The sequence below is a fragment of the Fringilla coelebs genome, assembly GCF_963513975.1.
Source record: "Fringilla coelebs genome assembly, chromosome: Z".
Classification (NCBI taxonomy): Eukaryota; Metazoa; Chordata; class Aves; order Passeriformes; family Fringillidae; genus Fringilla; species Fringilla coelebs.
Genome location: NC_140031.1, coordinates 15,656,787 through 15,681,730, shown reverse-complemented (window position 1 = coordinate 15,681,730; position 24,944 = coordinate 15,656,787). Strand labels below are relative to the sequence as shown.

At 38.5% G+C, this 24,944-nt stretch overlaps 1 protein-coding gene across 2 annotated transcripts in view; it reads right to left on the bottom strand.

Moving 5' to 3' along the window:
• Positions 1 to 2,986: 2,986 nt before the first annotated feature.
• Positions 2,987 to 24,944, bottom strand: part of PARP8 (poly(ADP-ribose) polymerase family member 8) — a gene marked incomplete at its 5' end in the record, with an annotated part of 112,640 nt that continues 90,682 nt past the window's right edge. Inside the window, 12 exons of one of the 2 annotated variants that reach the window (XM_084225329.1) lie at positions 2,987 to 3,149; positions 3,758 to 3,842; positions 7,169 to 7,238; positions 8,182 to 8,258; positions 10,249 to 10,318; positions 11,239 to 11,311; positions 11,481 to 11,593; positions 12,311 to 12,359; positions 12,679 to 12,746; positions 14,027 to 14,092; positions 15,709 to 15,834; positions 21,775 to 21,867. In XM_084225329.1, coding sequence (XP_084081455.1) covers positions 3,047 to 3,149; positions 3,758 to 3,842; positions 7,169 to 7,238; positions 8,182 to 8,258; positions 10,249 to 10,318; positions 11,239 to 11,311; positions 11,481 to 11,593; positions 12,311 to 12,359; positions 12,679 to 12,746; positions 14,027 to 14,092; positions 15,709 to 15,834; positions 21,775 to 21,867 — 993 coding nt within the window. In that variant the 3' untranslated portion in view covers positions 2,987 to 3,046. The remainder of the gene's footprint in view (positions 3,150 to 3,757; positions 3,843 to 7,168; positions 7,239 to 8,181; positions 8,259 to 10,248; positions 10,319 to 11,238; positions 11,312 to 11,480; positions 11,594 to 12,310; positions 12,360 to 12,678; positions 12,747 to 14,026; positions 14,093 to 15,708; positions 15,835 to 21,774; positions 21,868 to 24,944) is intronic. The other variant, XM_084225328.1, reaches the window with a different exon arrangement.

Below are 24,944 nucleotides of genomic sequence, written 5' to 3'. Positions count from 1 at the left end.
CTAATATGTGAGCATGGTAACCAAGGAAGGAAAATGCAAGGGCTCTGGGCATAACACATAGCAGGGTCTTGCTCAAACAACCCTGGGATTTTTATTTTTCATCCCCTGGATCCCATGTTATTTGGAAGCATTTGGCTACATGCAACTGCCACCTTTGCATAAAACTCCAAAGGACAAATCCTTCAAAGAAAATCTTACCCTCAGGCTTTTTCATTCCAGTTCTTGGTGATAAAAGTCTTTCAGCTTTGACATTTCCTATATAAGGAGTATCAGATGCCAAATGAACATGCCTCCTTCCCCTCATCTTTTGAAAATAATGAGAACTAATACTTTGCTAAATGATCTGAAGATTCAAATTCCCCTGCAAATAATACAATGCCTTGGAAGTTTCTCATTAACATACTGGCTAAAGAAAAATGTGACTGAGTTTCTGGCCAAAGAATTTTGTTCTAGCTCCATCACTGTTTATGTAGGACACCAGGCTTGTGTCCCTGCACTGTAGCCTAGCGACAGCTTTTCAAGTGGCCCTGCTGCCCCAAGCATGGTGCTGCCCCACACTGCCACGGGCTGTGTATCCCCATGCTGCAGCTTGGTTCTGCCAGTCCCTTTTCCTGCTACGCACACTGTGGGACCTGAGCTGCTAATGCCATCTTGCTACTGCCATCCCTTCACAAGTACCTTTCTCCCTGAAAGGTTCTGCCCTCTTCCACTGGTTTGTAACCCTTGTGCTTGTCACATTCTACCTTTTACTCTTGTTCACTATCTTTCTCCCCCCTTAAGTCAGTCACTGCAGTGCTCCCTGAGACAGGCACAACAGCAAGGCCTCCATACAACTTGGACTCCTGCTTTCCTGCACACTGTCCCTTACTGCGGCTCATCCATTTAAAACAAGACTCTGAGCAGTCTTAAAATTTGGCAGCGATGTGTTTTTCTCTTCCATTTCCTGGGGTTGTACTTATGATGGCACCATGCATGACCAGTACCATGACCCCACAATGCAAAGAGAGGTCAACCCATTAGCTACATTTCAGATTCCTTTCTTCAAGGGTTTCATTTCTGACCTTGCTATAAACTTAAGGGGATGGGGAAGATGACTGTTTACTTGGCTTCTCCAGTTCACCCATTGTCATCTCTCTTTTCTCCTGTTATTTTTTGCAAGAGGCATCCCAGAATGGTGGACTACCAGCCCAGCAAATAATCATAGAACATCTTTGTGGTCTTGCTTCCCAGTTTCTTTTTGTTAGGCAGAGTGATTCAGACACATATGGCAGCACCATTACAGAGATGGTCACGCCAGGGTTTCAGCTCCACTTCTGAATATGACTTTTTGCAGTCACATAACCTATGGCAGTCCTTATGTAGACAGTCAAATTTCAGGAAACCTCTTTGTTTCAAGAAGTTAACCTGTGTCCCAACATGAAAGACAACAATTAGAGCAGTGTTTCTCTAATTTAGAGGTCCACCAAATGAGAGTGCAAGTCAATAGAACTAACAGCAAAATGGGGATATGCAAACAGAATTTGCTTTACAAGTCTGGATATGAACCCAGAAAAATTAACACTAAAGCAAATAAGTGTAGAATGCTAAAATACATCCCATGTATGCTCCTAGGCCAAATACCACTATTAACTTGTAGGGCACTTCAACTGCAGCAAGTAATACAGGAGTGTAGCATGAATTAGAAAGAAGGAATCATCCATTACAGCATATCTAATTCAGTTCTCTTTAAAAGAAACAAACACACCTGTGCTCTGTTGTGCTGTTATTTGGTGCTTTAGTATCTTTATTATGAAAGTAACATAAGAGAAGTTTCAGTCTATTTTTGCTTTCTGAGGTGGCTTGCAGTAGTTGCACAGATGGGTAAGTTCAACTGCTCTCCATATTCAAGGGTGTGACTGATGCTTCAGGATAGCCACCATGAGGGCTGCCAAGGGCATTCAGCAGGGCACAGGGTATGCTTTTTGTCTTGGAGACTGGACCCTTCTCTATCTGTGTTGCCATCCTACTCACTTGGAAAAAACAGTTGTTAATTTAAAAGACAGAGATATTTAAATTGATTTCTTATAGCTTAGAAATTAACTAATAAAACTACTTTACCAAGACAAAAATCAGTAGAATTTTGCATTTGTATATATTTTCTGATGCACCAACAATCAACTCAACCATGTAAAAGCCTTAACTCAGCACATACTTTAAAATATGGGGATAAATTTCATCACAGAGCAATTTCACTGAAGTTAAGATGCAAACATTAAAAAACCTTGTTGATCTAATGAAATTGTAAATCTAGTATATAAAAACAAAAATTCTAAAAAGAAAATAAACAGCTTTAAGTTTTCCAGGTGTTTCCTAGGCTTGTATAATTAAAAAATGCAACTGAGCTGCTTAATGGGTAAGACAGTGTTCCAGAGAAGATAAAGAAAGCTGAACATACACCATCACATTCATTTTGCTTTGTTGCACCCAGTAAATAAAAAATGCATTGTTGTTTTCACCTTGGAGTCTAAATGCTAACTGCATTTGAGTAAAATAAAAAGAATCAAAGACAGCTGCAGGTAACCAATCTCTTCAATTTTACATATTCCAGACAACCTTTTTATTGTGATTTAATACGAGAATATTTTACTTATTGCAAAGTATCCTGCATAATACAGGTGCTCCGCTATAAAATCTTCTCTCTTACTTGTAATTCATTCTAAATTTAAAATACCAATATACAGTACTAAAACTTCCAATTGAAGTTTAGTATAAAAATATCAGCACAAAAGTCCTTTTTAATGTCTGTTTATTATGAGCAACCCAAATGCCTATTTAATTATTAATTGTTTTAGTATAATAATAGACTTTGCACCCCTACAGTTGCTAATTGATACCATCTCAGGTATTTTGATGAGATACGAAATACTAAGTAAGAAAACAGTAAGTATTCAAATGGTTAATTTGCTAAGTGTAGTAATAATAAATTAGTTTTTTGCATCTTCTTCAGTTCAAAATCCAGCTTTGAGACTGAGGAAGGCTTCACATCAATTAAATAAGAGTGGTCCTTTTAACCAGTAGCAGTTTGATTGCCAATGACTCGAAGAATCTCTTTATGAATGTTTGGTTCCTGTGTATTTATACTTGTATCACCCACTTGACCATCTTCATAACTAAAAAAAAAAGGTACAGAAAATAATATCATATTAGTGTTTTATTAATCTATGTAAAAACATTAAAAAACCCCCTCGTTTTCTAAGTGCTTATTCCATATGTTCACATGTTTCTACTGAAGTGCTCTGCCATGCTTCATCTTTATATGCAGATCCTAAACTCTGGAGAGTGGAAGGCTGCCATTGTCACTGAAACCCTGAGGCTGAATTAGCCACTAGGACCCAAAGGGGACAAATATTAGGTGAAAGGGGGAAATGCTTACAGCACAGACAGGAAGCCTTTAATGAATTCCTCAGCTTAAATACACACAGCCAAACAGAAATTATGCTTCACAATACATGGACAGACTTACTATAACATGCAGTAATGCCATTGAATAGGAAAAATCATGAACTCTCTGCTCATTTGTATTAAAGACATTTACTAAGCTTCTGACACTAGCTTATCCATAAATTTCTAGGACAAGTAAGTACAGTAAAAGACAAAAAATGAAGGAATACTGAACGGAATTAGGAAGAAATGTCTTTTATCTACTTTAATTACAACTATTGGAGGGAACATAAGAAAAAGGTCTGGTATGAAGTTGAATGTTAAGCTTTGTACTCACACAAAGAAAAATCTTGTACACACGTGATCCGTGTTGGGAACTACCCATATCTCCCCATGTTTGTGCAGATCAGGTGAGGTTATCACTATCAGAGAAAGAACAAATTTCATAGTGATGAAAACATGCCTGGAAAACACTGCTCTAAAAGATTTTGCATTTTATATATTTAAAATCGTCTTTTGGGAACATGCAGCTTTCCTCTACATGTCTGTGCTGCAGTGCAGATTTTGAGTTGGCTGCTAGTACAAAAAGAGAGATGAACTTGATTCTTATTTCCAAAATATACTTTTCTGAAAACACAGATGCTTGATGTATGGGAGAAAGTTGTTAAGTTGAATGAAAGCTTAAAAATGCAGTTATTAAAACCTGAATTTAAAAAGCCATAGGGCCGTTAAAGATGGTCTGAGACATCTAATCAGCACTTGGAACAGATATTTGTATTCAGTGATGGCTGATCCGAAACCAAGATGCTTAAGACAAAGCCTGAAACTGCTATACATGGGATGTGCAATACTACCAAATATTTAAAAACAAATAGCAATTATGACTCAAGAAGTTCAAAAAGCTTGCCAAAACTTGCTCTACATATTTGATGATAGGTTGTTTACCAGTAGAATGAGGACAGCACAGGAGAGAAAGCTTTGTATTGCTAACTAGAAGCTACACCATCAGTCCACATTTGAAGATATCTAAATGCACTTGAAGAACATCCTTCTGGACAAGTTGTTGAGCTGTGGGATGAGCAGGAGGTTCATGGTGTGGTGGGTGAAGAGCTGGCTGAGGGACTGAGCCCAAAGGATTGTAGTGAAAGGGACAACATTTGATTGCTGACTAGTCACACCAGTGGTTGTTCTTTGGGGCTCCTTTCCAGTTCTCTTCTGTGTATTTATCCACCATCTGCATGCAGCAGGTGAGTGCACCAGTAGCAGGTTTGCTGATGATGCAGACTGGGAGGTGCTGTGGATTCTTTTGAGGGACAAGAGGCCTTGCAGAGGGATCTGGATAGATGGGAGAACTGAGCAATCTTAAATGGGGTGAAACGTGTCAAGTCCAAACGCTGAATTGTGCACCTGGGAAGGAGAAACACGGGGCACAGGGAGGCTCGGGGCGGCTCAGCAGTGCCCGGGCAGCCCCGAGGCCGAAGCCATCGCAGAGCGCCGAGCGCGGCACGGCCGGCCCGGGGAGGGGAGGGTCCCGCTGGGCTCGGCCTCGGGGCGGCCTCACCGGGCCCGCCGGGCCCTGCGGGTGGAGGAGGACGGGAAGGTCCTGCCGTGCATCCTGAGGAGGGAAACAGCCGGTGGGAGGGCTGGAAAACGTGTCCTGGACACTGATGGAGGGGTTTGGCTTGTCTGGTTCGGAGAAAAGGAGGCTGAGGGGCGCTCTCACCGCTCTGCAGCTTCCTGAGGAGGGGAAGGGCACAGGGAGGTGCTGAGCGCCTCTCCTTGGTAGGCAGGGACAGGATGTGTGCGTGGGAATGATTCAGAGCTGTGCTGGAGGAGGTTTGGACTGGACATTTCAAAGCATTTCTTTACTGAGAGGGTGGTATACTGGGTTGGACTGAGGTAGAATTAATTTTCTTCCCAGTGATGGGCAGGGGCCAGTGTTTGGATTTGTACTGAACACAGTGTTGATAGCACAGAGATGTTTTTGTGACTGCTGAACAGGGCTCAGACAGAGCCAGCCAAGCAAGGCCTTTTCTGATTCTCACACTGCCACACTCCAGGAAAGCTGGGGATTCATGGGAGATTGGGAGGAGACACAGCCGGGACAGTTGACCCAAACTGACCAAAGGGATATTCCAGACCGTGTGACATCATGCTCATACAAAGCATAAGGGAAAAGCATGAGCATACACAGTGAGGGAAAGAAGGAGGAAAGGGCAGCGATGGTGTTGGTCTTCCCAAGTAACCTCTACAAGTGATGGGGCCGGGCTTTCCTGGGGATGGCTGAATAGCTCTGTTGGAAGCAGTGAAATAGTTTCTTGTTTTGCTTTCCCTATTAACCTGTCTTTATCTCAACCCATGAGCTTTCGGGCTTTTCTACCCTTTGGACTCTCTCCCAGCCCTGCTGGGAGAAAGTGAGTGAGTGGCTCTGTGGGGCTTGGATATTAGCTGGGATTGAACCGTAACAGCTGGTCAAACTCTGGCTTTGTACAGAGTGGTCGGTGTGCCCAACCAGTCAGCAATTAAGAGGCATTTAAACACTGCTCTTAATGACATGCAGCCCTGAATTCGTCAGGATTGGACCTGGGTGACAGTTGTCAGGCACTGAAATAGCCTGGTTTATTTTATTCAAACACTAACATAACTGCATGCATATCCAATTTTGATACTATTTTTTTCATGAATTGCAATTTTTAACAAACATTTCTTGCAGTTAATTTTACACAAAATCTTTATTAAAAATCTCTCCTAAACCACCTTCTTAAACAGAAAAATGAATATGAAAGCTGCAAAATGTATTTTATCAAATATTTAAAATTGACTCTTATAAAATTGGTAATTATTAATAAGTGCAAGGAAAGAACAACATGGATGAAAAAGCCCTTCTGAAAGATGTAATTTACATTTTAAAATTCAGGCATTAAAGGCCAAGTAATTAATATTGTTCCACATGGAAGATTTAGAACTAAAATTCTGTATTTTTCTGTACAGTTCAAATTGCATTTTCATGTTGACTGACACATCCTTACTTCTGTACAGCTGAAAGATTCTATTTTGAAATACCACATTTTCCACATTCTGTCTTAATTTTCACGTTTTAAAACAAACAAATGCTCCAAATTATAGGCAAATTGGGTTAATATAATTTCTAAGACTAGCTCCTAACAGATGCACTTCTTATTCAAATGTCACAATTTGTTCTTAAAACCTGCTGAGGTTTCACCAGTTATTAACAGAATAGCCAATTCTTTCAAGAATGACTGTACTCAAGCATTAGATTTTAACTTCCCAAAATTTCTGAAGCACAGAGAACATACTGGTTACCAGATGATCAGTATGCTTGTTTGAACAGTGAAAAATTGTTCTGTATGAAAAGGTGGGTTTTTTCTGACTTTCATGTGTTTAAAGCATTTTTCAAGAGTTACAGGAAGTCAGTGCTTCAAATAAAGGACAGGACTTTGGTTTTCTTGATGGTTTAGGAAGAGGATCACATTAGAAGCACAGACCAGATGATCAGTCACTACACGTATATGATATTCCATGACAATTCAGCAGCTGCTACAGGTTCTGTTCAAAGAGGAGAAATGTTCTTACTGAAGCACAAAGGTCAGCTGTTGAGCAGGTACTCCTATGCCTACCAGTAGTTTCTTACCTAAACAACCAACTAAAGCTCCCACTGATTTGCAGCCTGTAACCTGTGCATCCTGTGGCCGTGACTAAAACAGCTTCACTAGGGCTTTCAGCTTACCTTCACATAAGGCTATGCATTTTAAGTTACGGCTTTGCAAAAATTGTGACTGCTGTCCTTTCTTCTGTGACTACAATGTAAAAAAGTGAGAAAATAGAATTAGTGCAGTAAAACAAACAGAGACAAAAAGCAACAAAGAAGACAGCTGCTATTTTCAGTGATTTATTAATGAAAAGAGGCAGTCTTTCTAAAATGTCTCTATTTTATTTCTAAATGTAATAGAATTTATAAAAAAAGCCCCTATTACTTATTTACATTATTGTAGGAGATATTTGAACTCCTTTATCCAGAAGAATATCCAAAAGTGCCTAATTATTACAAAATTTAAAATATTACCAGAAATATCAGTGTTGCTGATAAATTGATATCAGAAAAAAAGAGGAAAAGAGACGTAAATTTAGTCACTAATTCTTTGGTCACTACCCTGATATTTTATTTGCCTTCCTGTTTCTGAGAGCTTCTACTGGGATGTGCCAATCTACCTTCAAAGCCAGACTATTCTCTAATTTCTGTGTGCTAATCATGGAGACAGATATAAGATAGTTTCTTGAAATTTAGCCCTATGCATAGGTGCTGTGAGTTTGCTTTAGATACAGCAGAATTTTAATTGTTCAACATGTAAAAATTGTGAAAAAGAAAACATTACTTGCTATAAACTAAGTTCTACTCATTTCCCAGCAATAACCATTCTCAATTTCTTTTGCATCATTTTGGAAGTCTTAAACTCAGAAGGCAAGGGGTTGCTAGGAGCCATAATGCAACCTGTATTTCATCTTCATTCTCTTCCTAAATTCTTCTGCTTGGAAAAGAATGGCACAAGGTCTGCAATATGCTCCGTAAATTTTTACTAGAGCAGTTGGACTGTATTGATATTTGCAGTCTCTGAAGTTGTTGATTTCATTCAATGCAATAACACTGATAAGTCGCACAAAGGAAATATTACCTTTCTTTCAGTTACTGAGCTCCCAATAATAAATCCCACAAGTCTTCCAGAGACAGTTGGTGTACCATACCTGTGATGTATTACTGCCCTTACTGCCTGAAGCTGGTTCATCTTTAGCTGACACCTTCTGCTGCTTCTTGTTCATCCCTAGGAATATTAAAATCATGTAAGATACCCTGGCCTATAAATACCATAAAAAGCAGAGTTCGGTATGAGAATGGAAGAGGTAGCACAGTGAGAATCACAGTCTTTTGCATGGCACTCAAAAAGCTGGTTAACTCTGTCACCGAATATCACAATATAAATCCTGTAAATTACAGGTACCTCTGCATGTATTGCAAAGACTTTAGCAAAGTCATGTTAGCATTGAGTAGGTGCAAAAGCAGATAAACCTGAGCTCAAATGCCACTGAATTCAGACCAGAAATATTCTTATGATGTGACTTAATTGGGTTGTAGGTCAGCATGTCCTCAGTCCATTTGACCCTATTCAGGCTGAAATAAAAATCTGATTACTGTGGGTGGGAAGGCAAAAATCATGACAGAAAGAACTTTAGATATACATCTTTAGCCCTTTCTGGAACTTTATTAGAAGTCTAATTAATTTGTATAAGTAGGCAATTTAAGTTTTGAAATCTACCTTGGTTTGATCTCCTTATCTACACATAAAATATTAAATTATTAGCCAGTCACATTTGATCCAATTCTATCTCTGAAACTGAAACAACAACATTTGTGCCTTAGATTTCATTCATATCCCTCATGTCGGTTTATATAAAATTCCTGTTTTGCATGATACTATAGGCTTCCTTGAGTTTCCAGGATCCTGTATTTCACAGAATCATGGAATAGTTTGGGTTGGAAGGGACCTGAAAGATCATCTCATTCCAACCCCTCTGCCATGGGTAAGGACACCTTCTGCTAGACCTGGTTGCTCTGAGACCCATCTAACGTGACCTTGAACACTTCCATTATTTGGCTCTTTGCAAATATGACTGAATTTTGGGGAAGTTTAACTCTTTGAAGGAACAGAATGTGTAGGACTCCTTCATGGTTTTTATTTGCCTCAAGGATTACACACTTCAGTGGAACACAAGCCTCCTTTCTGGAGAAGACAGGATGGAAGGGGCCAAGATAGGCAGAGAGGAGCAATAGCACATTGAAGTTGACAAAGCAGTATTATCCAGAAAGAAGGACATTTTGTTAGATAAGGATACTTCAACCAGCACATTTAGTGATACCTAAGAAGCCTTCATACTCATGTAATCTCTGACAAGCTAGAAGTGCATCTAGAGAATAACTGATGTTGAAGTTCCTCAAATAGTAGCTCAAAAAGCTGAGCTCCTAAAACATGACCTAGAAACACTGAGTATCAGAAAGCAAACTAAAAATCATCTACATGCACATGAACACACATTAAACTATATACCTGCACTTTCATATGTGAGGAAATGATAAATACTACATACCTAAAGAAAAAAGTCACCATATTTTAAAATACCTTTAATTTCTCAATGTACATAACCAACTGTCTTGTTTTAATGCTTTTATTAGTTTAATACTTTTGTTTATTATTTAATTCTTACATGGAAAGCTCTGCACAAATCACTTTAGGATTCACTAGTGGGACAAATGATGTTCCTTCTCAGGCTAAAATACACTGAACTGTACTTTCTAATGTAATCTTGACATGGTGATACTTGGAAATACTCTTAAATATACAGCATTGAGCATGTCTGCTCATCAATACTTGTTTTGTCCGATGAAGTTGTAAAAGACCATGAATTCAGAGGTGAAGTTAGATGCAACTTAGGCAGGTATTCACAAAAATCACAAAGTTGGATTTCAGCTGAATCATCAAGGCCTACTACATATAGCATTCAGTATTAGCTAATATTTACTTCAAGCACAGTTTAAGAATTCTAAGTACCTTGAAAAATAAGGACAGTGTTTAATGAGGTAATTTTCTATTATCTTATTATTTATATTAAAAAAAATCTCTTTTTTGAATAAATTTAATCACAGTCAACAAAGATTAAATTGAATATGATGTTTTAAACAGCAAAGCTAAAGAAGAAACAGCAGAATAAGACACAGTCCTATATTTGTCCAGCTTTAGAGTGATTTATAAATATCACCTGAGTAACCAAATGATATGCTTGACAATGGACTAAGGTAGATTCCACTTCCAAACATTGCACCATGGAGCTGAAAAAGAGCAGAGTGATTACTTAGCATTAATTTGGTTACCTGGACAAAATAATAATAATTACAGGAACAGGTCATAGCACATTTACCCACCCTACTAATTTATTCTGGGTAATTAACAGTGTTCAAAGAAGTATTTTAAAAAAAAACCACCCTGAGCATAAAACTAATATATATATCTCCTGGAAATTATGTTCAAACAAAAAAACCAGATGCCCACACAAAATATTACATAAGACTTATACATAAAATTGTGGTTTCTGTTTTTAAATCTAATATTACAATAGAGGAAGTCTACAAGAGTGTTTCCGTACCTGACCAAATATGCCCTGGGATCCTCTTCCAAGGTACATGGACAGCTCTGGGGAGAGCTGCCAAAACCACAATGCTAAAATACTCTGCATTAGAGCTCCCCAATCCCTCTGTAGTGCCTACTTTGCTCTGCAATAGAGGTCTCCTGATGATTCAGTCTGAGAAGTTTGCATTAGATCCCTTATGGCCGTCACACTTCATGTTTCCAATCCCAAAGAAATCAGAGAGGCAGAGAAAGTGCTGCAAGCCCAGTTCCTGCAATGCTAGCATGTTTCTGGATCCTATGACACGGAGACAGTTTAGGCAGCTCTGACTTTTACTTGCAACTGCTTTTAAGCAGTACCAAATGAAGCCTCCTAGAGGTGCTGTTCTGCAACGTAAAACTGAAACACTGATTCCCACAAAGAGGTTTTCTAGACGTTTTAGCAGACACATTGCTTCATCTTCATTGCATCAGAAAAGTACTTTTCCCAGGAAACAAGATGGTATTTGAAATTATCCCTTCTTCTAGCTATATGGCTACCAGAATGAAACCCCCTGAAAACTTGCCAAAGCTGGTATGTAACCAAGTATGCACTGGTTAGCTAAAATCTATTTTGTTTATTTACCTGCAGCCTTGTATTGGAAGCAACAACTAAGCCGTTCCTCAGGATGGAATGCCAGTTTTCAATGTGTGAACCACTGAACAAAATGAAAAAGAAAACGGTAAAATTCACAGTGTAAAATGCAAAAATTACATCAGAAATCCTTTAAAACAGTACATTCACAGCTGCAAACCTCAAATGCCAGAAGTAAAAACAATACCATGGCATTTCAACAACCTTTGGTTATTAGGAATATATGTACTCACTGAAATGCAAAGGTACTTCCGTAGAGATTTTTAGCAGCTCGGAAATTGGATTCTTTGGCTGGTGGACTGCTGAGAAGAAGGAACTGGTGGGGAGTGTGCATAAACTTCAGTTGCTGTAAAATATAAGAGTGCACATGTGAAAAGAAGTTGATTAATATGAAAGTTTTGTAATTCTCTGATAGCAATCCTTAAGATATCATGCTTTTCCATACCATACATGACTGCATCTAAATAACTAATGAACTAAGTTGAAACTGGTCTCACTTCCACAGTTTCAAGCTGAAATCAAATAATAAGAATGAATTTCAGTTTATGAAACTTATGGAAGTTTTTGGAAACTAGATTTCAATTTAAAATGGCCTTAGTAATTAAACTGAACAATTTCATCATAGTATTCTACCAGAGCTGACCTTTTCCCCAAGGTTATTTGGAAGGCTGCACATTACTGCGCCCTTAATCAGAGGTTACTTACATGTGGATCTCCTGATACAGCATGTTTGTGTGCACTGCTTACTGTACAATTCTGCATCTAATATTCTATATGGTAACAGAACAAAAAGTGATGTTTTTCTCCCCTAATCCCAGATGATTACCTGAATGTGAGGTACTCACCTCAAATAGGTTTTTTATGAACATTATTCCCTTGACCTATTTCAGATATTCATGTTTCTAAAAATCAGGACCTAAAACTGCCTTGTCTATTAAAGGAGTCCATGCAATCAGTTTGAATAAAGACACCTACATTTTGCTAGTAAACTCCCACCTAAAATACTAATGCAAGCCATTAAAAAAAAAATCAGAAAATAATAAGAAAACCCACAGACACTTACTCTATTCACCGGTAGCTTCACAATATGTGATCTATTACTAGAAATAACCCTAAAATAAGAAACAGATGTATTAGACGTGGTAACCAAACCAAACTTAAAAATGTGTTATGAATGGCCATCACAAAGCATGCAGCTGCAGGCCTCTAAACCTATCAGATGGAAGTAGGCCAAACCTTCACTAGAAAATGAGATCAGAGGACCCAGATGAGGTCCAGAAACAGTCCAGAATAGCTGCAGTTGAAAATATCAATGTTAATTATTAGGCTGACCTTATACCATATTACACATATTACAATCCCTCTGTCAAGTGATTATTCACTACAAACGATAATTTAATAATTATTATCTCATGCAAATCAACTTTATACCATTGTAGAAGAGGATGTGCAAGCGGGTCTTGTTTATCCATCTGCTTCTTTATTTCCAAGTAAGGTGCCTAGAAAAGAGTAATTATGTCACTTCTAAGTTGGATTTTATATGTTACATTGCCCATTATTTCATCTATTAAAATGAATACATTATTAGGTTTAAATCACAGCTTTACTGATATATACAGCATAGTAGAGTTATAAATGTGTTTTGACAACAAGAATTAATATAGTGATTATTGTCCCTAGAGTAAGATAATAAGCATATAATTAGCATCAAAATTACTATATTACAGCAAACATTGGTGATCACAGGGAGAATAGAAGAAGACATCTATTTTTGTATGGCTCTCGATTAAGAAATCAGGACTTCACAAAATTAAGTCCCTCAAAGAAATCCAAAATAATCCATTTGGTATTTTCAACCATTTCAAGGTATAAATATCATGTCATATTATAATATCTTTGAAAACTGTTCTTGATTTCAATCACTTGAAATCTGTTCTTGATTTCAATGCAAAGCATCCCTTTAAAATTAATTCGTCCAAGAATTGTTTTAACATTTAAAAAAACCAGAATGGTAATTTTTTTATTTTTAAAAGACATCATAAGAAATCATAGAAACACCTGATTTTTAAAATTTTTACAAAATGTTACACAAATTAACAAATAAAAAGGGAATTTTAATTTTCAATTAATTTTATTCCTCTCTATATATCTTCACTCAAGAATCCCAAAGTATTTTGTTACTACACACAGCAAGATTGAAAACTGTTGTGAGGATGCATTTATATAGCAATTGGAAAAGCAAGATATATGGAAGAGATTTAAACAACAACTTATCATCAGCTGTTTTGTTTGAGAAAGGAACATAAAAATAAACAGAAATACAACCATCAGATAATATGACAGTAAACCCAAGAGACCCAACCTTCCAAGTCCCCAACTATATTTAGTTGATAGAGAATTTTGCTATAATAGAAATAAATATCATGTCATTCAGAATACCATTCAGAACATTGACAAAAGATCAATTTCTTTTGCTTTGGAAGTAAAGTCTCTGGCTTTGATATTTCCAGAAATGCAGCAGTTGGTGGTTACCTCATTACAATGTCTCATTCTGCTGTTATTATCTCTTATTTAAACTTCAAAAGATCTGAGTTCTACTTCATTGCTTTTATTTAACTGGCATTAGGGATAGGTTTGTTATTTTGAACAAACATTTCAGTATCATTACAATTATACGAGATGATACTATTTACTTCCCAAGCCATCACAGGCAGGCAATACAAACATCTTTCAAGTTCTAGAAATAGTGATTAAGTTAGGTAAATATTTTTACATTTACCTGTGTCATCTCTCTGATGGAAGTGATGCTGTCCAATGCTTTCATGACTCGGTCATAGTTCTTCTTCTGATGGGGCATAAAATACACAAATAAGTTCAAAGATTATTAGTATTTGGCTCTAAAAGCCTGAATTCTTTGTGTATAAAACCAAAGCTAGAGAAATGTTCAACAAATCAATTCTTTCAAACATTTCAAACCATTATCTTTCTTCCACAGACTGTCATTCATCATCCAGAAAAATTCTGTGAAAAAATATTATGATCTTTCTTCTTTGAATTTCACTGGGATCTCCAAAAGACTCCAAAAATCAGCTAATTTTTAAATAAATATTTGTAACTAAACAGTTACTTGGGCAACATGCTCTTGAGGCAAATAATTCAGTGACTCAAACAGATTTTAAATAAAATGCATATAAACAGATGTGTTTCCTTTGCTAGCAGGTTTATAAAACGTCATAGATCCTTCAGCGGTCCCTCTGCCTCACCCTGATCTTTGCTGAGCTACTGCTTGGGAATCACTACCAGACAGCTCCACCTGTCTGTTCACTGAGTGAACAGGCTAAACAGCCCATGCTTCACCACTCCTCAGCAGCTCCACTGTTCCCCATCTTCGGGTCTTGCCAACACATTACAGAACACCTCAGCCTCTCCTGACAAAGAACTCCTGCTAGCTGGCCTTTGCTCAGAAAGAGTGAAATGCATCCCAGTGCAGGACATGCCTTGTTCTTGTCTATGCATTTGGGGAGATGGCTTTAGGGAGATGGAATATTCACAGCCTGAGGGTGTTCCTGAAAGGCAGCATTTGGAGCCTAAGGAGCAGGTAACGCAAGCAAAATTTTCATTATTTCAAAATCTATGCTTGACAAAACTCAACTATTAACATCTGATAAAATTACATACAAGGAAATAACTGCTTGCAGTGAGAAAATGAGATGACAGCAATGACGCTTCTAAGAATGAAAAGATGGACTGGAAATCCCCTGGCTTACGTGACCTCTGTCTCTCAAAGGCCATCTTTCTTTTTGTGTCCAATGTGCACATTGAGAGAAAAACACTTAGAATATAAAATTTTGCATCCAGAATTTGTCCCTTAGAAAAGTTCCTTGGCTTTAAACAACCTACAGCATAGTAAACTTTTGTCATGGTTTAGGATGGTATTCTCCAATTTACTGTTCCCACTGAGACCTAGCACTGCACACTGTCCTCTTCCCTCTCCTCCTTCCACTTTCCCCCTGCTGTGGGATAGAAAATTGGGAGGCAGAAAGGTAAAGATCACGGGTTGAGGCAAGAACAATCAGCTGGAAACAGCAATGAGATAAGAAAACCAGCAACAGACAACATACAACTGCACCCTCTGCCAAGTAAAATGGGAACTCTTTTCCCTCTTTTCCTTGAAAGAGACTCCCTTCCCCCTGCTCCCAGAAATGATGTGGTATAGAATAATCTCTGGGTCTTAGCCATACCCCATACTGGCTACTGCAAAAATTAAGTCAGGACAAGTCTATATTCAAGTACTTTCGCAGAGACAATACATAAAAGATGCAAAGTTTTGAAAACACACTTGTACTATATTCTGGAGCTGTATCACATAATAAAGGAGACTCCTTCATGAGAAGTCTTTGCTTTGAAATCTCATGTATGACTAAAACCAAGTAATGACATAATTAAAAGGTAGCTACTTACCCTGGGGTTAAAGGCCAGCATCTGAGGATCATTAGGATCAACCACAGAAGGATATGGCTCAAAAATGACAACTTTCCTAGGTGATTCTAATGCAGACCGACACATAGATACTAACAGATCAACGACCTGGGAATAAAGAAAGATGTATGTATTATGTTTTTTCAAAATAAGTACTTTTATAGTGTATCTTCCAGGCTGCCTTTTTTTACATGTTATAGATATATTGTATTTCATTGTTGCGTATATTGCCCAAACTGTGTTATTCACAGGAGATAGTACAGGACTAAATTTTTTCCACTGACCTCAACAGAGTTTGGGTTCAGCCATGGCATATTATTCCATGTGCATAGGACCAGTATCTGGTCCTGAAAGTATTATAACATCAAATATATTGCTTAAAGTATTGCTTTCTCTTGTGCACACATGTGAATTCCTGTATCAAATTTATTCACTAAGGAAATGAAATTGTGCTAGATCTCTGTATCTCTGTATAGACACACCAGTAAAAACTTTGTTCAAGAACAAGGAATAGTCTGTCAAATTTGTACCACTTTCTGCTCTTCTCCTGAAGACTGTAATCACAGAAACACTTGAAAACATTGCTTCTGCTAAACCCAGAGTACTGCAATGATTTAACAGTCATCTGCACAGCTCACACTGGGGCATCCTCTTCTTTCTATCTTGTTATACAAAATTACAACACTTTGAGTATCTTTGATTTTCACAATTTCTCCACAGGATTGTGCATGTAATGCACACACAGATGTGTGTACATAAGTAAATACACCACTTAGACACAGAGTCCCATGTAATTGTTTCAAAATATGCAATTCAGAAGTTAAAAATAGAATGCAGCAATAACAAAATGTGAGAATGCAGATTTCTGGCAGCTGTGAAATATAAATCCAGCTCATAATGAAATCCAAAACTGCTACATTAAAAAGTAGCTGCAGATTAACTAATTTCCTCGTGTTTTTTCTGTGCCTTCTGAAAATATTCCTGTATGAAAACGACTTTTCCACAAAAGAAAGGAAAAGCTGAGACAAGCTGGAGTTAGTAGACATTCCTGGTTCCCCCCACAACTCCACACAGAGCAGATCTCATCTCACAGCTCCTGCTCATCTAGAAGATTTTCTATGTCTCTCATTGTACCTGATCATTTAGATGGAAAAAAATTACAGTCCTTTAAAGAACCAGAATGAAAATAAGAATAATGATGAAAGGGGAAAAAGAACTGTGCTGTGGTGAGTCATATAGCTGCCATTCTCCTCCTCTGCTCCTTCAGCATTAATGGACAATTTTCTCCGTCAGTTTTAATATATTCTGTTAGTTCCAGTTACTAAATATCTCACATATATTGAAAAATGAAATTACTTAAATAATGATCCCTTCCCCAATGGTTCTCTGATTACTTTCCAGTTTATGCTATCTGCATGTGAGATGAATGTTTTGAAATAGGGCATATGCACTAGCATTTACAAGGGAGATCAGCAGCCAGATCAGACATCAGACTTGCCCCTGTGAAAATGTATTACCGAGAAATTGAGCATGAGTTCACCCTGCTTCTAAGAAGCACTTCTTAGCCTGCTGTCACAAAACACTCCTAGGGAAGAGCTGTTTGAGTCCCCAGATCTTTTAATGCAGAGAGTCAAAGTTGTCTTGCTTTATGATTTACATGATGGGACACTGTCTTAAAACTGGCACAGTTCTACTCAGATACCATCCCTAAGCCCTCCTTTAAACAAACTGTTGACTCCTAGATTGTTTCCAACTCTGCTTTTTTTTTACATTTGACTTCCCCGAGGTCATTGTTTTGAGTTGATGCAATGCAAAACAACTTAAAACTGGGAGGTAAATCTAAGAGAAACCCTATAATAGAGCCTTGCGTATGCATTCATTGGCAATAGGAAGTACTGTGGATCTAGCAGATGTCCTTAAAACTGGGCGTGAACTCCTCCTCAATCAGAGGTACTGAAGTAAGTAAGGATTAAAATAGTTGCATGAAGGACAAGACAACACTTGCTGATGACAATTTCTCTTATGACATCAATCCCTCAGACAGTGCCTCTTACTCTCAAGAGACTCTTTACAGGGAGTAGGAACTATCAAGAAATCAGTCATCTAATTTTCAAGCATTTTGCCTACATGACTAATACAAGGTAATCTGAGTTCAGGATGGAAAGTTTTAGAAAGTACAATCACTTATTATCAAGGAGAACTCAGATTATTTGGAGTGCAAAGTAGGGTTGCGCACCTCAGGAAACTAGATGAAAGCACAAAAGACAAAAGAGGATATGATTTCTAATGATGGGAACTTGTATTTAGGCTTCTTCACCAGACAAAATGATTTGGAGGAGGATTAATCAGACAAAATGCGAACACCTACCTTTCACTAGTCAGCCTAAGCTTGCTAGGCTGTTGGAGAAATAACCTCTGTGCTGACAGTCTATGCTGTGATTCACCCTGTCCTAAACTAATGACAAAAAAAGCTCAGATGGATCAAACTCTAGAATTGATGATTTTTTTCTGCAAACAGAAAGGGGGGGGGGGGCTCAGTCAGATCCAATAGAGTGAGCTGGCTGCAATGCTATCACTAGAGTGAAACTTAGCAGAATTTAGCTACCTAGGTCTAATGGGACAACAGACAAAACCCCTTATCTAACTCTTTTAAGCACTCTTAAGGTTGTAATAGCTTCAGAATTCTACAGTAAAGCTTGGTAAATGCAGAGGTACTGCAGAGATCTACAGCAAGCTCTGCACGTGCCTGCAACACTGATACTTATATAAAACAGGGCCAGAGCTAACAGAGCTAACCAGGGCCACATCTCCTCTGCTTAGTCAGCTCTACTTAAAAAAGTTTACACCTAATTCTTTACTCATTTTAGGAAAACAACCTTCCAGCTGTTCAAAGACTTTTTCAATAGGATTCCCTGGAAAACTGTTTTCAGGAACGAGGGACCAGATCAGAGCTGGCAGACCTTTAAGAATGCCTTCCATGGAGTGCAAGAGCTCTCAATCCCCATGTGTAGGAAATCAGGAAAGGAAGACAAGATGTTAGCGTGGATAACTACAGCCCTGCTGGTAAGACTAAAAGGAAAGAAGGAAATTCACAGGCAAAGGATGCAGGGATAGATATTCTAGGAAGAATACAGGGAGGTAGCCTGCTTGTGTCAGGATGGGGCGAGAGAGGCCAAGGTGCAACTGGAGATGAAATTGACAAGAGATGCAAAGAATAATGAAGAGGCTTCTGAAGGCATGTGAGACAGAAAAGGAAGGTCAAAGAACCCCTCTTTGAACATGACTGGCAAAATGGTAACTGCAGACATGAGAAGGCCAAGGAACTTGACAGCTCTTTGCTTGTCTTCACTGGCAGTCTCCCCTTCACACACCTCTTGAGCTGATGAAGCTCAAGACAGAAAGTAGCGAAGCAAAGTGCTTCCCACTGCCAGCGAAGATTAAATTTGAGAGCCCCTGAGGAATGTGAACGTAGAAAGTTCTATGGGACCTGATAAGATGCATCCCAGAATCCTGAGGGAACTGGCTGATAAAGTTGCCAACCTACTGTCCATGCTAACTCAAAAGGCACAGCAGTCGGGTGAAGTTACAGGTGACTGGAAAAAGGGAAATATTGCACCTGTTTTTAAAAAGGGTAGAAAAGAGGGCCCTGGAAACTACCAACCTGTCAGCCTCACCTGGGAAGATCATAGAACAGCTCCTCCCAGAAGCTGTGCCAAGGCATGTGGAGGACAGGGAGGAGATTCATGACAGCCAGCACAGCTTCACTGAGGGCAAGTCCTGCCTGACCAACCTGGTGGCCTTCTGTGATGGAGTGACCACATCAGTGGACAAGGGAAGGGCTACAGATGTCATTTATATTCTGTTAAGTCTTTGAAACAGTCCCTCCCAATATCCTTTTCTCTAAATTGGAGAGAGATCAATTAGATGGATGGACAGTTCTGTGGATAAGGAACTGGTTGGATAGTTTCATCCAGATGGTAGAGGTCAATGTCCTGATGGCCACTAATGACGACTGGTGTCCCTCAGGGAGCAATACTGGGAGCAGCGCTATTTAATGACATAGAGAGTGAGTTCAAGTGCTCTCTCAGCAAATTTGCACATTACACAAGCTGAGTGGCACAGCTGATGTGCCTGAAGGATGGGAAACCATCCAGAGGTACCTGTACAAGCTGGAGAAATGGGCCCATGGGAATCTTGCCAAGTTCAACAGCCCGAGGGCAAGGTACTTCACCTGGGTCATGGTAACCTCTGGTACCAGCACAGGCTGGGCATGAGCAGCCCCAGAGCAGCCCTGCCCAGAAGGACTCGGGGTGCTGTGGGTGAGAGGCTGCACATGCCCTGCCATGGCACTCACAGCCCAGAGAGCCAAACGTGTCCTGGGCTGCACCCAGAGCCCCCTGGGCAGCAGGGCAGGGAGGGGATTCTGCCCCTCTACCCTCATTAGAGTCCACCTGAGCACTGTGTCCAGCTCTAGGGTCCCCAAGATAAGGAAGAGCTACACCTGTTGGAGCAAGTCCAGAGGAGGGTCACAAAAATGATCAGAAGACTGGAATGCCCTCCTGATGAAGACAGGGTGAAACAGCTGGGGGTGTTCAGCCTGTAGACGAGAATGCTTTTGGGAAGCCTTATTGCAGCCTTCCAGTACTCAAAGTGGGATAACTAGATAGAGAAAATCTTTTCAGCAGAACCTGCTGTGATAGGACCAGAGGTAAAGGTTTTATACTAGAGGAGGGAGATACAGACTAGATATAAAGAAGATTTACAGTGTGGGTGATGAAACACTGACATGTGGTAGATGCCCCATCCTTGGAAACATTCAAGGTCCAGTCAGACAGGGCTCTGAGCAACCTGATCTAGTTGAAGTTGTCGTGGCTCATGGCAGGGCATAGGACTACATGACCTTCACAGCTCCCTTCCAACTCCAATTATTCTATGATTCTAAATGTACATGTAAGGTAACATGTGCCTGAATTTAAAAAAATTAAATGCTCACAGGACTTCAGGCTGAGGAAGAGGTGGGGCTTCATCTGCACACCTTCTTCCATTTCTTACAAGCCTAAACTGTTATCCCAATATTCGGTATCTAGATATTACAAATCCAGTGGTCTTCAGACATCAGATGAAGACCTGCTGTTCTGATTCCACAGTCACATTCTCAAGTGAGGAAGCTGATCTACACTGCTGCAACTTTCTACCTTTGAGCATATGCTCATGGTTGTATTCAGCCACCTACCTGAATAGTTTACTTCCAGTGACTATACTCACTAGTGCTAGTTAAAGTTAAATAAACAGAAGGTTTGTTCTTCCAAAAAACCCATGCTGCTTACCATGTAGAAGCACAGTAACCAGAAAATTGGACACAAATGCACTTTTCCTTAAGATGTGCAGGTTTTTTTACCATAAGGTCTTAAATAGGGAACTTAAATGTAAGATCTTTTAACTTTTGTTTTTAATGAAAAATTAGGTTAGCAATTTGGAAGTGCAATTTAAAATACTTTAAGAAAACAATGATAGGGTTATAACTACATCAAACTCCAAACTGAATTTGGAGTCAGGAAGCAGGCTTATATTAAATTCCTGATCCTTCAGAAAAAGAAAGAACCCTATGTAGCAATATCAGTAAGGACTTTCCCACTGCTATGTAATGATTAAAACAACAGATGCTCAGTGGATCCCTGCATCCCAAGACCATGAACAGGAAGTAACTTATTAATTGCATGAGAGTAGTAATGGCTCATTAGGTGAAAATAAATGTGAATTATCTCCCAATTACAATGGCTGCCTTTATTAACAACCCAGGTGACCTAATTGAATACAACAGGGCACAAAACCACAGTTACTCTAATTACATGGAAGCAAAACAATGGAAACACCTCATTAGTACTATCTGAATACACCATGCATAAACCCAGTGCATTTACAGCTATAACAGTGGACAAATAAATAATACTTACCAAACAGTACTCATATGGTGCATACAAGTCAAAACACATACTAGAAGAGACAGAGAGGACTGAGTAAACTACAGAAAACATTAGACAATCCTACCTGTGCCCCAGTTGCAATTTCATCAGCAGCCTCGTTCATCACTCCTAATGTTTGGAAAGCAAATACACAGAGTTCCCGTTCACAAACAGTGGGCTATACAAAAAAGAAAGTTAATTTTACTTCTGTTCTAATTTAATTCTTGCTTTTAGCATGTCATGAGCTACAACAAAACCCAAACACAATTAATTCTAATTCTTCATATTTTAACGGCAACATTAATTTTAAATAATTAATACATATCAATTATTGAGGAAGATACATTAGAGAAACATTTTAATGACCTGAAGAGCAAAAGTGAAGAACTCTAAAACTCCTAAGTACTCAGAGTGGCTAAATTTAAAAGAAATCCCAGCACGCTTACAAAACTAAAATTACAGGCATAGTACTAAAATGTTCTTAAGACTATCTATCTGAAAACTTCCTACATAATTAAACTTAATGGAGAAAAATCCTGAAGCTAATGGAAGCAGGTCTATTCTTCATAGCTTCTTACACTGATGTTCAGAGCACACATAAAAATCTGATCTGGAAAACAAATTTCTTGAAGAGGCTATTTTTAAATTTTGGCAATTCAACAAATTATTGGTAGACTATAAGGAAATCCAATACATTTTTACAGCATAAACACTGTATTTTGAAGCCCACTTATTTTAAGACATAAAGATACTTAAAGTCTTTTTTCAGGTAATAAATAATAAATAATACCCCTTCTTGCTAAGCAAGCTTTTGCCTATTAAAAAGTAATTAATGATGTCATCACAAATAAAAAATGTTATCTAAACCACATATTGAGTGAGAAAAGAACATCTTGCCTTCCTAAGGCAAACAAAGCAGGAACAAATAGGAACACAGCATTAGGTAATGAAAATAGGCATGTCTTCATGGGCTTCCTAACAGTACAACCCTTACAGCAACTCCATCTTATTCACTGAAAGATAACTAGCAGACCAACTTTATAAAGTAATATCACACCATGAATTGTTACAAGTATTCAAAATTAACAAATAGTTGAAAGAAATATGAATTAAAACCTTCCTTAAAACTACCCAGTCAACACAACCCGTTATGACAATGCTGAAAACAATCAAAAATACTTCCTGGATACTATTTAGTTGAATGCATAGTATTAAATACTAGCTCACTGAAACTTAAACTTATCTTTGTAAATCAAAGTTCTGAGTCTAGTGATCACAACAAGTACAAAAGCATTCGTAGTAGTATGCTTTGAAGTTCAAGCCACTGCCTCTACAAAGCACTTGCAGAAATGAAAAAATTAATTAAACGCACAAAGAAAACCTGAAATTTAGATGAAATCTGTCTCAGGCAACAGCTTTGCCAGTAACAAGCATACTGTTGTCCTTGCAGTCACTTGCTTTGCAGAACTTATAACATTCATTTGCTGTGTTTCAAAGATTCAAGACCTCAATAAAAATCTGAAATCTTCTGGACTGATACAGTCTCACTTAATTTGCTTTAAAAGAGCTATTATCTCTCAAATCTGATAATGTCACCCATTTGATTTAGTTTATCTGTCATGTTACATTGCATTAGGCAGCAGATGAAGCCAAACATGATCAAATTCATTGTGTCATGGCAAGCTGGACAAGAAGTATCTATTACTGTCATTATTCTTGGGTTTTCCACATTTAGAAGATGGTTAAATCATTTGTTCATTGGGGTAACTCTCATAATCATGTCTTCTTGCCTCAGGCTAACACTGGACAACTCTAGATATAAGGACAAGCAAGACAGCAGAATAGTAGCCCTGAAGTGGAACAGATATTTCTGCTAGGATCTAAACAATTCTTCTCATCTTGTGTTTTTGATGAACTTTTCTGTCCACTATGTATTTTGTCAATACAATCTAGTCTGGATGCCTTTTAGCCCTCCCTATAGTCATTTTAAAAGTACTTTTGAATTCTGTTTCTGGAATTGTCTCAGTTTACCAAAATAAGATGTTTTTAATTTAAATTTCCCACAGGTGTTAGCAGTGTATTCCAAGAGACATTGATATGGCCATTTCAGGGTCCTCTACTCCAGTCACTAGTTAAGATCAACCATTTGTATTGTGTAAATCCCTACAAAATGAAAATACTAGCTTGCAATTAGGAAGCAAATGTTTGAGGGATTGTTTGTCACACTCTGTGACTTACCTATTCAGTGTAACATTTCCTTACTTATGTTTTGCCTGCAATTGTGCATGCTAGAACCAATGAAAACATATGAAAACTGAGTTAATAAATCAATTCTACAAGGCAGAGCTTAAAGAAAACCACAAGCTTCACAGGGAAACTGGGATTCAAGGCTGGTTCCTACCCTGATGCTAATGTTCTGCATATTGATAGTGTGTTTCCCTTAGTATGGTGCCCACTCTTCTCTTGTCATAGGATGCGAGCCTTTGGGATGGGAAGAGTATTGTTCTGACTTCAGATCATAAATATGAGAAATGTCCCCAGCCACACTAAACAAACAAGAATATCACTGACATATTTATAAAAGCTATGTTGTTCCAATGTCATCTTCAGATATTCTTTGGTTCATTTATATGTAACACTCAATGAGCTAAACTTTCTAAGAGTTTTTGTGTCTGTACATGAAATGTTCAATGAATACATTCTTACTGATGTGGAATTCACAGCCACAAACATACAGATTAATCAGCTCTTCTTGGATTACTATCTCCCATTGTTTTCAAGGGGAATATGCAAAACAAAGTAGGGCTTAGACACTTAAACATTTATTTCTGAATGTGAGTTTCATCCTAGGTGCACACAGTTCCACAGATTACAACGACCACCTTGAGGATATGAGCTGCCTGGCTGGGGGCTTTGTTGCTTCCTGAAGAAGGCAATTGTAATTCCTAAGCAGCAGCTACCAGGGTCTCACATAGAGACCCTGGTATTTTTTCTCTTGAAAATAGAAAATTAACATAAAGCCGTTGGTCTTCACAGAACTATTAGCTAAGTGAAGAAACACTATTAGGAGGATCATTATTCCAGTGGGGAAAAAACAGGAAAAAAAGAAGACACAGGCAGTTAACCTGAGACTGCAAATGCTTGGAGGCAGAAGACAATGACAGAACCAGAGAACATCTTCTGAATGTTTGAAGTTTTCAGAGTTCTCCTTTAGCCACCCCCATTCCTTGCATGATCAGTAGCTCCCACCCAACT